Consider the following 15,575-nt stretch of genomic DNA (forward strand, 5'->3'; position numbering starts at 1 on the left):
ACCATGACTCTGTCATATAGATACAAATTAAGAAGTAAACTTAGCAATAACATACCTCATCTGAACCTGTCAATATCATGGGCATCGGCCATGCAGTGAAACTGCCGAGGACCGATCCAAGGGTTAACTGCTCACCATTTGGTACAGGTAAGGGGAGCTCTAGGAAGTCCACATCTTTAACACCATCCACCGTTACTCTCGCATGGTCGGGCGGCATCGGCCTGTTGTGAATTGTTCCACCGGGTGCAACTGGAACATGAATTGTCCCCATGGCCACCACAATAGTATTCTCACCTACTTTCGCCATGAGTTTGCAGCTGAGTTCTGCCTCCTGTACAAGTATATGTATTTACTCAAATAAAATTCGAATATATATGAAACTAAGGCATATGCCAACTGATTTAAATCTGAATTTGCATTACCTCAGTAAACTCGGAAAGATCGGTATATGGTTTGACTGACTGGCAGCTGCTCTGAAGGACCGTTGGGGTAAACGTCTTTTCTTGTTGGCCCATCGTCTGCCGAACCAAAATTGCAAGTTCAGATTTCATTTGTTCGGTTATTTCTTGCCGTAATCTCTCCTCTATTCCTCTTACTCTCTCCTCCACTCTTTGATCCACTCTTGCGTTAATTTCTTCTTCTGATGTCTTCGAGGTACGTGTCCTCCTTATCCGGCCCTTCCCGAATGTTTGTGAGTGTGGAATGAGACCTCCCACTCCTCTCACCCTCCCAGGATGTTCCGTATTTGGCAGAGATTTTCCTAGAACATCCTCGTATCGTACCACCGCCAACTGGCCTTGTTTGAAAGCCGCTTCTTGTTCTTCCTGAAATGATAACATGCATGTTACAACATAATAATTTAAAGTTGAATTTCAATTAATAACAATATCTAAACCCTCACAATTCTGTTGATGACCGGTATGTATGTTTCTGGATAAAAGAGTTCCTTGGTCTCGTCTGAGAGCTTCTGTCTGGCTAGTTTCCATGTGACGTGCCTATGCTCAACAGACAAATCAACAAGCTCATCTGGTGTCAATACAGTACTAGTTGACCCTTGGGAAGACGGATCACTAGATGCTTTCTCATCTGCAATCGCCTGCATAGCATCTTTAAGTCTTTTTTGGAAACCTTCACCACTGTAACCTCTGGATCCCAAGAAATGCGGATACTTGTTGTGGGTCTGGTTCTCCTTCCCAATCTGGCTGGCAGCCTTCAATTTCAACAAATAAATAATTGGCCTTAATTATAAATAAATTTGAATTCTAGATTAGAGATAAGATAGGTGGTTCCTAGAAATAAACATACATCAAATTCCGCTGTCATTCGGTACTTGACAAATTCTTCCCAATCTTTTTCTTCAATCTGGAGCTTACCAAAATCGGGCGTCTCACCCTCGCGCCACACTCTAGTCAACTCGGTTCTGAACTTCCGGAGACAAGTAGCCATTTTCTGATAATAATATTTCTTCACTTCTACTTTTTCGGGTAATTTCCAGCTCACCTACCAAACAAATAGAAATTAGGGTTTGTAGTTAAACTAATCAAATTATTTTTAATGAAATTAGTACCATGTTATCTACCTTAAGTATTTCCCATATTTTTTGCTTGTACTCATCTGGAACATCTTTCCATAGTTGGAACCTTATAGGAATAGTCCTTCTTACCAATATCCCAAAATCCGTTGCAAAACTCGTTGTCTCTCGAGTAACAACCGGCCTGAAATATTTGTCAAGTTCTAGCGTTTTGTCTTTCTCGTTAAACTTCTCCTTAATTTTGTTAGGCCCTCTTCCTCGTTTCTTAATCGATGCCGACACACTACCATCATGATCACTGCCACCTTCCATATCTGTTTTATTTTTAAAACAATTAATTGAACTCAATGCTACATTATCTCTAGAGAACTATAATTAGTACAACAAAGTTATACCATACAACAATTAATAGCAATGCAATTACCCGATTATACAATGAAATAAAGAGGAGATAATCCAATCCATGCATAAAATTAAAATGAGACCACAAAATTGATCTAATCTAGGGTTAACAAAAATAATTAAATAAACCGAATTAATTACCCGAATTAATTATCAACAAATACCAAATAAAATTCTCACAATGCCTTGGTACCAATTATACTTGAGTAACTAGGGTTAACAAATATAATTAAATAAACCGAATTAATTAGCAACAAATACCAAATAAAATTCTCACAATGGTAACAATTTCTCACAATGCTAACAATCCATGCATAAAATAAAGAGGAGATAATACAACAATTAACAACAATTCTCACAATGGTAACAATTTCTCACAATGGTAACAATTTCTCACAATGCTAACAATCCATGCATAAAATAAAGAGGAGATAATACAACAATTAACAACAATTCTCACAATGGTAACAATTTCTCACAATGCTAACAATTTCTAATCCGATCCAAACAACAATTTCTAATTCAAAATGCTAACAATTTCTAAACCATTCCTAACAAATCAATTTTAGAGAGGGAGAGGGAGATGGGACTTACCCGAATTTGAGAGAGAGGGCCGGGTTTAAGAGAGAGGCCACGGGTTTGATTTTAAGGAGAGGCCACCAAGCCACGGGTTTGATTTGGAGATCAAATCCACATGTAAGTATTGCAAGAGGCGGGGCCACCAAGCCGACGGAGAGGGAGGAGTGGAGGAGAACGCCTTCACGGAGGAGAAGAGGCGGCGGACTAGGTTTTGAGGAGGAGGAGAGGGTGGAGCCGATGCATCCACAAGGTTTGAACAACGGTTTTGAGAAGGACAAGAGAGGCCAAGGGTTTTGAGAAGAAGAAGCCACGGGTTTGATTTGAGGTTTTAGTCTAAGGAGAGGAGAGGCCAAGGGTTTTGAGAAGGAGCCGATGCATCCACAAGTATTGCAATAGGCGCCAAGGAGACACCTATCTGGATCGGTTTTAGTCTAATAACCGATCCAGATAGTATCTGGATCGGTTATTAGACTAAAACCGATCCAGATAGGTGGATAGGTCATGGTATTTATTTCAAATTATCTGGATCGGTTTTTAATGAAGAACCGATCCAGATAACTATCTGGATCGCTGATTTAAGTTGATTTATTAGATGTGTTTGAGAAATATGTAAGTTAATTACTAATATAATATCTCTGGATTATGTATAAAAATTTTAAGATATGTTTTATGAAATAATCTATTCGATAATTAAATGGTTATTATTAAAATAAATTGGAAGTAATACATTTTACAAAATAAAATATAAGATGTCATAATCTTTAAGAATTATGTTAGAATGAAATAGTTTTTTCTTATATTTGAGGAATAATTAATCTGGTTTTGTTTAAGTAAATATGAGTAGATTTTTAAGAATGTAATACTAAAATAAATTTTAGGATGTCATCATTTTTAAGAATTATATTAGAATAAAATAATAATACAATTTTACAAAATAAATTTTAATGTGTAAGTTACTTTTCTAATTTTTTATATAATAATTGAAAGAAAAATGTGTGTTACTAACTTTCTAACCTTTAAATTGAAAGAAAAATACTGCCGAAATTTTCTTAAATGCTAAGGGGAACTAAGGGGAAATGCTGCCGAAATTTTCTTAAATGCTAAAACACGACTAACATGTGACCACATCCTAAATGAGACAAATTATTCAAAGAGCAGTCCCAAAATGGGGACTATTCAAAATTAATCCCTAATGGATTAATTTTGAACGGGTATCATGACCTAAAGGCATTAATCATGCGGTTGTGGCTCATAATACAATACTCTAGCTAAATATCTAATATAAATACATCTACGTACGTACTCTAGCTATCAAAATACACATTCATGCATGCACAAAACTAATTAAACATGAGTTATTTGCATGTTGTACTTACAACTTTTTTAGATGCCGTACCGAGTGAGATGAAGATCGCTGCACCAAATCTCTCAACAATAGCCAATCTACAAAATTAATCCGGAAAATCGAAACCTAATTAAGAGATGTACATATAGCATATATCCTACAAGTTGAAATAAAAAAAAATGCTCATATAGCATATATATAGCAAACTCAAAAGCGTGTGCATGCAAATCTTGAAATAAGAAGAGGTATTCAAACTTGTAAAGAAAATCTCAACATATAAAGAATATATAGGTCATATATAGCTAATATATTTCCTCATAAATTAGACATATAGCATGTGCATCCAAATATCCGCATTTAAAGGAAAACTTGAAATGATAAGAGGTATTAAAACTTAAAAGCTTGTGGAACCAATAAAAGAGCTAAATCAAAATTTAAGATCATAACCCACTTGTATAGGCCGGATTTAGGGTTTAGGGTTTAGGGTTTAGGGTTTAGTGCTCCATTAGTATCAAATTTGAGAAAAGAGATGACCAAAATGTACCTGAGAAAAAGAGCTGAGATAGCTGAGTATTAGCAGGGCGAAATAGCTGTTGCGTTAATTAAGAGAGGCGAGACCTAGGAAGAGAGACGAGTTTCTGACAAAAATCGAACTGAATTCAGCCTTAAATGCACTATTAGGATCAGTTGTTAGAAATAAAACCGATCCTGATACTATCAGGATCGGTTCTTATAAAAACTGATCCTAATAGTTGACTATTAGGATCGGTTTTATTTAAGAACTGATCCTGATAGGTTCTGGATAATTTGTAAAATTTATAACATTAACATCTGGATCGGTTTTATGCATTATAACCGATCCAGATATCTTCTGGATCGGTTTTAGGCACTATAACCGATCCAGATACCTTCTGGATCTGTTTTATTCATTATAACCGATCCAGATACCTTCTGGATCGGTTTTATTCATTATAACCGATCCAGATAGTATCTGGATCGGTTATTATCAATAAAACCGATCCTAATAAAAATTCAGCAATTGTTCTTTATGAAAAAAATAATAGATATTTTTTTTAAGAAACTAGAAAGATATAATTTTTTTTAATTCCATAGAATAAACATATGAACCAAGAGGTGTACGGTCGTGATAATACAATCACAATGCAAAGGAATTCGCCAGTCATTTCCATTAAGGACTGGAAGAGGGGACAAGTGGGTGGTTCTTCCCTTTTGGTGCCAGTAGGATTTACCGAGAGAAATATGAAGATACATACTTTAATAAAAAAAAAAGTTGTGTAAAAAGTTAGTTGAAGGATCATCAAAGAAAGGGGAAGAGATGGATGAAGGATCTTCGGAGTCAGATGAAGAACCAAATGAATAATCAGACTGAAAAATGTTGATTATTTGAATTTTGGATGACTGTAGCTCTGAAAAAGGTTGATTCTTTGAATATACTTACATTCCATTTGTATAACTAATATGTTTATTCAAGGAATAAAAAAATAATTACCTTTCTAATTTATTAAAAAATATGTATTACTATCAGGATCGGTTCTAACCAAAAACCGATCCTAATAGTTGGAACTATTAGGATCAGTTTTTAGTTAGAACCGATCCTGATACTATCAGGATCTGTTTTTAATAAAAACCGATCCAAATGATTAAACTATCAGGATCAGTTCCCACAAAAAACCGATCCTAATAGTAATAAATTAGGATCAGTTATTATGAAAAACCGATCTAAATAGTTTTTAGGATCGGTTTTGTTAAATAAACCGATCCAGATACTTATTAGGATCGGTTGTCCCATATAACCGATCCAGATAGGCCGATCCTGATTCCAGTTTTTCCACTAGTGTTTATCTGGTCCAGTACCTGCCTTTATTGGTCAGATGAAACTTCCGAATTTGAATATTTCTTTCAACAATTTTGAGGGGGAATTGCCGAAAGATAGGGCTTTTAGGAATGCCAGTGCAGTACACATAAGAGGAAATTCAAAACTTTGTGGTAGAATACCTGAAATGCATCTACCCAATTGTGGTTTAGATATAGCCAAAAGAAGAACCACTATTCCATTGTCATTATATAACCAAAGGATATATGAATAATCCCCTACCATTTATGGCAAAAAAATTTGAGTATAAAAAGGTATCGTACAATGTTATTCTTAGAGCTACGGATCATTTTTCATCGGAGAATCTAATTGGAAGAGGTACTTTTGGAGTTGTTTACAAAGCTCCTATGAGTTTTGAGAATGTGACAACGGTTGATGTGAAGGTACTAAATCTCAATCAGCAAGGTGCTTGTACAAGTTTCTTCTCTGAATGTGAGGTACTAAGAAAAGTCAGACACATAAACCTTATCAAAGTTTTAAGTTCATGCTCAAGCACAAATCACCATGGTAATGATTTTAAAGCTTTGATTTTTGAGTTGATGCCTAATGACAGCTTAGAAGCATGGTTGCATCCCAACCCGTGTTGAAATAGGCCATTTAGGAGTCTCAGCCTCATCCAGAGGATGAATATAACAATCGATGTTGCGACAGCTTCAGACTATCTTCGTAACCATGGGCCCGCTCCAATTGTACATTATGATCTTAAACCTAGCAATGTACTTTTAGACGATGACATGACTGCACATGTCGGTGATTTTCGACTTGCCAGATTTTTGGTTCAATCTGATTCTACGTCTTCTCTGTTGACTGGAAGTACAGTTGGACTTAGAGGTTCCATCGGTTATATTCCCCCAGGTACAAACTTATTATTATGAGAATTTAATTTTTATGTTTACTATATAGGTATAATTAGTTACATACAAGCTTACAGAAGTGTGTGTTTATTATTTATTTCGACTTTTTGTACCCTATCATGGTACAGAATAAATGGGTTCAACAAAATTTGCTGTCTTATATGTTGTTTTAATTATCTTAATAGATGGTACCAAACCTGGTTAGCTCCTAGCTGTTAAATTGATATGTGAATAGTAAGTTACTACAAGCTTTTAAGAGGGCCAAATTAAATCAATGCATCTAATTAACCTTGGTAATATACATAGTTAAAATAAAAGGAGGTCAATTCCTTTTTCCCACAATATATAGCACGACTTGTATAGTTGTATGTTTGAATTGAAAAGGAAAAACAACAATATATTACTGATCTTGGGGCATAATTTGTAGAAGGGTATGATTGTAAGTTGTCATTTTTTTTAGAATACGGCATGGGAGGTCAGGCATCGATTGAAGGAGATGCATATAGATATGGCATTCTAGTGCTTGAGATGTTTACTGGCATAAGCCCTACTGATGAAAGATTCAGAAACGGATTGAACCTCCACAAACATGTTGAGATGGCTTTCTCCGATCGTGTTACTAAAATAATTGACCACAGATTGTTTCTAGTAAATGATGGAGGAGAGAATGCAAATGCAGAGGTCATTGACGATTGCTTGGGTTCAGTGATTTGATTGGGTCTCTTGTGCTCCAAGTTGTCACCAAAAGATCGCATTGGGATCAAAGAAGTTGTCAAAGAGTTGAATTGGGCTCAAATGAATCTGCTGAGATGAGAGATCAAAAGTGACACATTGAAGTAGGAAATATTTGTCAGTGGAAGTTATAACTACAATTTTGAGGGACTGAAGTAGGAAATAGCAATGAGATAGTAGAATAAATTTTTAATTAAGGATATAAATGTTGTCACTTACCATTGTGTGCATAAAGAAAGCATCCATCTCCACAAAAAAATGTTCACTCTTAGTTTCATGTCACCATTTTCTTTCATGATCTCTCTCTCTTAACCTCCAAATCTCTCCATATAAATTGAAACACATCATTTCAACTTCCACATTTATTTTTAATCTCTACACATATACATTGAAACACAATAAAGTTTGATTAATTATTCCTTTCAATTTTCCCATCGTTCCAACTTGTTTACAGACAAGTCAAGAGTTTAAGTGGTTTTATTTGTAGGTTTCTTCTACTTGTTTACAACACTAGTATAGAAAACGCAACCATACACAGTCCAGGCTAATGAAATAGAGTTACACAACTGTGTCAATGAACGTCGTGTATGAATAAGAATTACTTTGTACACGGTTACCGGACCGTATCTATGTAGGACTTACAAACACAGTTAATAGAAACAGGCCATGACAGGTCTCCAAAACCCAATCCAAATTTTCTACTTTTGATCCTGGCTGAAATGATATAGACAAGAGTGCAAAATATAGCAATAAATCATGAGTTCATAACATAACATAGGTACCAAATAGACAAGTCCCTGGTCCCAAAACAAATGATATTCAACTCCAGCCTATGCTTTGGAGGTAAACACACAAACACATGCAGTTAACAGTCTAGGTTTTAAATCAGCAAACAATCTCTCCTCAATTTCCCTGCACATTCAATGAGTTCATGGAGCAGCCTCAGATAGGTGCACAGATTCGATCTCCGCGTTTCCCTTTGGCGGTGCCTTGTTTGGCTTGCAGCTTTCTAATTTTCACTCCCTTTATCATCTAAATTTATTGGCCCAATAAAAACAATTTATCAGTATATTCAAGCTATTAGCCAAAGAAATACAAAAATAAAACAAGAGTGAGACTACGATACTATGCATAGCGCGGATTGGTCCATACTATGGATCAATATCTCTGTTTTTGAAGTTCAAATAGTTGATATGAACAGCTCAACATGATAACCATATGAAAAAATGCACTTGTAAATCAAATTTTTTATTTTTTATAACTTTTTTAACTATTTTTTAGATAGGTACAAAATCACTTGATCTAAAGATTCTAGACCATTCAATAGTGATTTCTACCTATCTAAAAAAAAATAGTAAAAAGAAAAGCTAAAAAAATATAAAATTTAGTCTGCATGTATATTTTCATATGGAGATCAAGTTAAACGGCTTAGGTCGACAATTTGGATTTTGAAAATGAAGATATTAATCCATAGCATAGACCAATCCGCACTATGCATAGTACCATAGCCTCACTCAAAAAACAATTTAACAAGACTATCAGGGGCAACAAAAGCAGAATGCGAGATCTAAGACCAATAATTTAAGTACCATGCATGAATGCAATCAAGTGTCAAAAATAAGTACTTGGGAAATGTGGTTTGCTACATCATCCCTTAGTACTAGTTAAAGTAGTGTACAGGAAATTAAAAGTTCTTGCGAAGGGCATGGACTGATGATGGATGCAAAAGTTACCAATACTAAAATATTATAAAGAAAATCCAGAAACATTACATATTTGCCAAACTTCAAATCAGAGTAGATCACTATCAAATCGCCTTCATCTAGCCCATTTGAATGAATAAAATTCCCTACAAGATTGATTTGTTTGGTTTGTTTAGGCACATGGCAAAATTAAAAATCTAAAACAGACCCAGAGAGAGAGCAATTTTCAAGCATGCCTGTGTTCTCTAGGACATACATCCTGCTCTTGTTGTTTGGCCAGAACCTGCAGTAGATCAGGTTTCATTTTATCAATAAAAATTGAATAGTTACAAAGTAGCGATGAGTTTGGAGGACTCACAGGGAATGTTGGTATAAATTTGTTCTATTCTAATTGTTCCTACTTAAAACTGTTTTTATTTTGGGACAGAACGATAAGTTTGATAATAACTGCATATATATAAATTTATATCCAGGCCATCAGTACCCAAATTGTTCAAGAGTCAGATATTTCACACAAATGAGTAGTCACCTAATGAAACAAGTGCAAGTCTACAGGCAGTTGTGCCCAAAAAAGTATAAGAAAAAGGGGAAAAAAAGGAAGTGCAAATTCAGTCTCTGATGCTTATGAGTGCAGTTCTGAATCTTTTATTTTCCCTTCTTAATCAACAAATCACGGAAGAGATTAGTAAATTCATATAGAAGTGTATCTAATGAGGTGTACTATCGTGCTTTGGGAAGTAAAGTCCATGATTTACTTCTTGCCCATATATTCGTTTTCAGAGTTTAAACAGTCGATCCGAACTATTAAACATGATTTCCATATTACAATGCACTTGGAGACCAAATTTTACATTTTTTTTGGAAATTGTTTACTATTTTTATTTTTATTTTTGAATGTCACTGTTATTCAGAAAATTTTGGACCATAAAGACTGATTTTTGAAAATTCTAAAAAAATAGTTAATTTTTTTCAAAAAAATATAAAATATGATCTCCAAGCACATTTTAACATGGAGATCATGTTGAACAGTTCGGATCAACTGTTTTGACCTTGAAATTGCAAAATATGTGCGGGAAGTAATAAACAAGGACTTCACTTCCAATAGCACCACAGTCCATCTCATATGTAATTAGCCAAACTGTGGCAACAAACTGCACCAGTCAAAATAAATACTGATAAAAATATCTCAGGATTTGTTAGATAATTACAGTGTCCATTGGGTTTATCCAGGAAAGAAGACAATTTTTGGAGCTTGTGTAGTATGTATTCTTTGTTGATCTGAAAAATAATTTCTAAATAAAAATATATATATTTCTGTATTTAACAGAAGAACATTTATGCTGTCTATGGTACATGAAGAAAAATATCTCACTTGTTACTATGTGATGTTCTAAACCCTCAACCCTTACAAGTGTATTTTATTATTTCATCAGCATTTCAACTGTTAACCTTCAAAAAAAAAAAAGTACAAGAGAATTGAATTAAACAAAAAAAATATATGTATTATTCACCTGTAACGTATTTCCCAGACTTGTGATGTCCTGATATCCTCCATTGGAATAGTGATGCCATCTTTTGATTCCAACACTGGCAAATGAATTTCTGCTTCCTTCTGTTTTGCAATTCAAGTAAACAAAATATACAAAAACCCAGATTATTTCTTAGAACTTGAAGTGATGCAAAGGCACATCAGAATGATTAACTAATTAAATTAATACTCACTTTGGGTATCACAATTCGTCCAATGCTTCCAACATCACTTCGCTTCAACACCTTCTGGAGAAGAAACTTCAAGTTCATGTCGTGAAACTTCAGATCCTGTGCGTGCACAAAAGACAAGGGGGTAGAATTCAACTTGCGTATAATTAAGAAATAGAAAGGAAATGAGGAACAAATTGCACCTTTGCATCTCGAAAATAAGAATTGAGTGAGTCTATAGTGCAATGCATAGCGCGGATTGGTCCGTACTATGGATAAAAATTTCCATTTTCAAAGTCCAAATAGTCCATCTGAACCATTCAACATGATTTTCATATGAAAATACACTTGCGGACTAAATTTTACATTTTTTAGAATTTTTTTTACTATTTTTTTAGATAGGTAGAAAATCACTGTGATGTAGTGATTTTCTATCTACCTAAAAAAAACATATATAAAATTTGATCTAAATGTACATTTTGATATGAAAATCATGTTTAACGGTTCAGATTTAAAAGAGGAAAAATTAATCCATAGTACGGACCAATCCGCACTATGCATAGTACCACAGCCTCACTCACTAGCCTTTGCAATTTAGCATTGAACAAGAAGAAAACCAATTAAAGATGATGTTCAATAAAAATAATTAGAACCTTATATATGTAAATCAACTAAACCAGAGTAGACTAAAAGAACACGCATGCACCTGTTGCCTCACTGTGCCAGAATCTCCACTCGCCGCATGCATGGTTTGCCTTGTCTGTGAATTAGAACTGGACCCACCTGATAGCAGACCTGGATCTGTTAATTCCATCCCTTTGTGAGAATTCACAGCCTCAGTAGACCAAAACGCCCAATTCCCAGAATCAATTTTTCCTTGTTCAACTGATACACACTGCACTGTGGGGCCACTCTGTGCCAGTGCACGGCTTTGTCTGAGTGATGCCATCCTCCTTTTTCGTGCCATTCGCTTTTCTTGAGCTTCTCTTTTGGCCGATGACACGCTTGCCATGTTCTCCTCTTGGTAATACAAGGGATTGATTGGGGCTGAGCAACATTGAATTGGTTGTATCCCGGTGTGAAACGGGTCGCTGTTAACAACTCCACTATTAGTGCTGCAACCCTGCGTAAAAATCAATGCGGATCGGTTGTTGTAACCATGAATTACAATAGTTTCAATAATTTAGATTGGGGGGCTGAAACGTAAAATGCAAAAATGTTTAATATGTGGTAGGTGGGATTTGAACCTTAAGTCTATACAATCACAATGTGAGATTGTAACCACTAGGCTACAAGCACACATTTGATATTTCATGAGGGGGGGCTGAACTATATAAAAATTTAGAAAAAAAAAAATTCAATTAAATTTCAATATATATAATTAAAAAAATTCAAATCATAGGGGTGAAGCACCTTTTGGGTTGCATTAAGATTCGCCCCACAATATACAAACAAACAAGTGTAAATAACTTAGAACTAAAAGTATTAACATTTCATGGCGTATTTTATACAAGAGTAAAAAGCAGATTTGAATTTTGTTTTTGACTGACACCTTCAAGATCGAACCTTGAGATTTCTTAATCCGTAATTAATTATACAAAGGAAGGAGACCTGATTAAAGAGCGACAAAGGGTTCCCCCATGCAATTACATCTGATTGGTGAGGTTCCAGCAACCTCTGCTTTTTCTTTTTAAGATGGTGGTTTTGCACCCACGCAAGAATAACTTGCACCAATTGCATGCGGCCATGTGGGCCTGGCCCAAGGCGGCGCACCACACACTCTATGGTAGATTTCTTTAGGCGTATCGAGCGAAGGTCTTCAAGAGAAATAATATCATTGTTTCTCTTTAACCACTCAACAATAAACTTTGACACATCATCATCACTTTCCTTCTCTTCCCCTTCTATTATTCCGCTGCTGTTATTCAACGGGTCAAAATTGGAAGGTTGGATGTTGCGTACACCCAGTTCATCTAACATAAGAACATCAACCGGGAATTGGAACTCGTCATAGGAGTTCACGCCAAGTTGCATCTCGGCTACAGGATTAGGAGAGGTTACTGGGGATTGCATGGTTATCTCTGAGGAGAATCGGGGGAGAGATATTGGGACACAATTGGGGACTCGAAGAAAAGACGAAGAGAAAGCAAAAGAGGCATAGGAGTTGGCAGGTGGGTTGTTTATAAAGTGTTCCGGAAGCAAAAAGGAAGGAGAAGGGAGGGAGTTGAAGTAAGGTGGAGATGCAAATGCCTCATCAGAGGTGATGAAATCCTCACCATCCAAAGAAGATATGGCATCAAATCCAGCCATCAAATCTTGGATCACCATTAAATTTTGAGCTTGATCCCCGACTTGGTATTGATTTAGAATGTTTTCTTTCGAATTATGGCTTTGATTCTGGTTTTCTTCTTTATCAGGAGGGGTTTGATAGTTTCTGAGTTTTTGTTCTCTCCAACATCAATTGTGGAGAGAGAGAGAGAGAGAGAGAGAGTGGGGAAGTGAGATTTAAGGTTCACCTTCAGTTACAGTTCGCCTTTTTCTTTATGGAAAAAGGCTTTTAAGATGCACACAGTAATTCGTGCCAAGGGAAGTGGATTCGACTAAATAGGTAATAGCAAGCTTGTTAATTTATTCTGGCAACCAATAGGGTTCCTTATTGAACAAAATTTATTTTATCGAAATTGGCCAGATTTAATCATATTTTCTCTTTTTGATAAGGTTCGTATAATCACTTTTACATATTTGTACGCAAAGCAGAAAAAACAATCAATTTATTTTTTTAGTCCAATTGTTGGCGTAATAAATTCTTAATTTAATTCCACCATCTGTATCGGTGCAAATTCAAGCTGGCTTCACATTTACATATTTGTTTTCATCATCAATATTAATACTATTGCCAAATTATAGATAATAAATTCTTAATTTAATGCTATGTGCATCGGCTGTATCGTCTTTGGATTCACTTCATCATTGACTGTTATAATTATTTGTCAATATTATCGTTTTGCAATTAACATCATCATCTAATGAAAATTCAATTGAAATTCAAATAGTGGCAACTTTGTGTTTGCTTCAACTAAATATCTAGTAATTCTTAATTATGTTTAGCAAGATTTAATTTTGAAACCACTTAAACTGACCATAAATGTTTTAGCGCCAGCAGCTTGATTTGCACAATTTCTCAATAAATTAGTGCATCCTTGATAGGAACAGTGAATACCTAGATAATTATCAGAAAATTATTTGTATTGCTAGTTCAATAATGAGTATGGCTAATATAACATCAGTGCCATTTCAGTCTATATAACACCAACTCCAAAACTTATCAAATCGAGTTTAAATGGTGAATCCAAACCGTTCAAACTAATTTACTTTATGAGTGATGCATTTACATGCAAACTTTTTATATTTTCGAGTATTTTAGTATCAAATCAAGCAGCAAAAAAATTGAAAAATGAATGTATTAAAATTAACTTAAAAACTCACACATTTGACCGCTTGACTTGATACCAAATAAACTCAAAAACTTATAAACTTTACATGTAAACGCACAACTAATGAAGTAGATCGGTTTGAACGGTTTGGATTCACCATTTGAACTCGATTTAATAGGTTTTAGAGTTAGTGTTAGATAGACTGAAATGACACTGATGTTATATTAGCCATACTCTTCAATAATACTTGAGCAAAAAAAAGGTCTTTAATAACTTATTTAATTTTAATCTCCATTCTAGGTTTGAGTGAAATTATTACAAATTTGGTAAGATGATAATCTAAATTTATGGTTTAGATACTGTGCACCGAAAATAAGAATATCTTTTTCTGTGCCGGTTTCTTAAAAGAATAACCACAATATCCCATTTTCAAATCTTGACAATACTATCAAGTATATTTAAATGCATGCATTCATGCCTTCTCATCTCTCATGCATTTATGAACTATTTTCAAATTTAAATCAAGGTACATTTTAGCTTCGCACTAAAATGGTCTTTGTTCATCAATGGTTTTAAATGTATTAAAACTAAGCGACAATGAATTCTTAACTCGATTCTATATCTCTTGACTTTACTGTTTGTCAAAGGCATCAGTTCTGAAATATTAATAAATATCAACTCATTCAAACCTAGATTGTAATAATTTCCTGACTTTACTTCCGATTACCACAAAATTTTGCTTTAAGTTCAGTGCACATTTACTATTCAAAACATGATAGTACTCGGATAATTATAACACCAACCCACATGATAATCATTTCAAACACATTGATGTGAAGATTCATGAAATTAGGGATATCCTTTTTTTCGGACAATAAATTATTTTAACTATCGAGCATATCAACCATTATCATATTTATTTTCCATTTTGACTTATTAAACATACATCTCTTCATATAGAAAATTTATATGGTGAGTCTGCACCAGTATACGCTTGGTCTGGTAGGTCTGGTACACGTACATACATTTGTTCAACTATTATTAGATAGGCGAATTACATACCTGGGTCCATGGCCAAATAGAGACCTGCCATGCTTGATCTGCTGTGGCCTAAACTTAACCTGACATGCCACAAAAATTGCATGTTAGATCTCTCTCCTGTTTTGCACAGAATGAAACTGGTAAAAAAATATTCTCTCATTGTGAATTGTTTCAACTGACACATGAGGTCATAGAGCTATGATTCACCAGTACTATTGTTTATATTTACTGGTACTTGGTACGTTAGCAAATCACTTATACAACCCTTATTTGAAACTGTCTAGATCTAGAGCAAAACCTGGAATCCATTGACTATGAAATCCATGTCATGAAATCAAACTTTTTTTTGAACTGTTTCTTTC

The 15,575-nt window shown here is 34.8% G+C and overlaps 2 protein-coding genes across 5 annotated transcripts; one reads left to right on the forward strand and one right to left on the reverse strand.

Annotated features, from left to right (window-relative positions):
* Positions 1–6,343: 6,343 nt before the first annotated feature.
* Positions 6,344–7,809, forward strand: LOC144549188 (receptor kinase-like protein Xa21). The gene is made up of 2 exons (XM_078297922.1): positions 6,344–6,606; positions 7,066–7,809. Exons 1-2 carry the CDS (start codon positions 6,375–6,377, stop codon positions 7,317–7,319), a joined length of 486 nt encoding a protein of 161 aa, XP_078154048.1. The 5' UTR covers positions 6,344–6,374; the 3' UTR covers positions 7,320–7,809.
* A 255-nt stretch (positions 7,810–8,064) lies between these two features.
* On the reverse strand, positions 8,065–14,000 carry LOC144549184 (regulatory protein viviparous-1-like). 4 transcript variants are annotated; one of them, XM_078297912.1, is made up of 7 exons: positions 12,305–14,000; positions 11,445–11,861; positions 10,763–10,858; positions 10,552–10,649; positions 9,277–9,323; positions 9,110–9,186; positions 8,065–8,369 (listed from the first exon to the last, which is right to left on the reverse strand). In XM_078297912.1, the coding sequence occupies exons 1-7, from the start codon at positions 13,064–13,066 to the stop codon at positions 8,280–8,282; spliced, it is 1,587 nt and encodes a 528-aa protein (XP_078154038.1). In that variant the 5' UTR covers positions 13,067–14,000; the 3' UTR covers positions 8,065–8,279. The 4 variants fall into 4 exon arrangements, with proteins under 4 accessions (XP_078154038.1, XP_078154037.1, XP_078154039.1 ...); XM_078297911.1 differs by having other exon boundaries at positions 10,552–10,652; positions 12,305–13,998; XM_078297913.1 differs by having other exon boundaries at positions 10,552–10,652; positions 12,350–13,996.
* Between the last annotated feature and the right edge of the window lie 1,575 nt (positions 14,001–15,575).

Source organism: Carex rostrata, chromosome 34 (assembly GCF_964058835.1).
Source record: "Carex rostrata chromosome 34, lpCarRost1.2, whole genome shotgun sequence".
NCBI lineage: Eukaryota > Viridiplantae > Streptophyta > Magnoliopsida > Poales > Cyperaceae > Carex > Carex rostrata.

Coding starts and splice junctions, on each gene's coding strand:
- LOC144549184 (XM_078297911.1), bottom strand. CDS start 13,066: ATGGTGATCCAAGATTTGATGGCTGGATTTGATGCCATATCTTCTTTG. Junction 9,187..9,276: donor GTATGTCCTAGAGAACACAG/GCATGCTTGAAA, acceptor TCAATCTTGTAG/GGAATTTTATTCATTCAAAT. Junction 8,370..9,109: donor ATTTGAAGTTTGGCAAATAT/GTAATGTTTCTG, acceptor CAATAAATTTAG/ATGATAAAGGGAGTGAAAAT.
- LOC144549188 (XM_078297922.1), top strand. CDS start 6,375: ATGAATATAACAATCGATGTTGCGACAGCTTCAGACTATCTTCGTAAC. Junction 6,607..7,065: donor CATCGGTTATATTCCCCCAG/GTACAAACTTAT, acceptor CATTTTTTTTAG/AATACGGCATGGGAGGTCAG.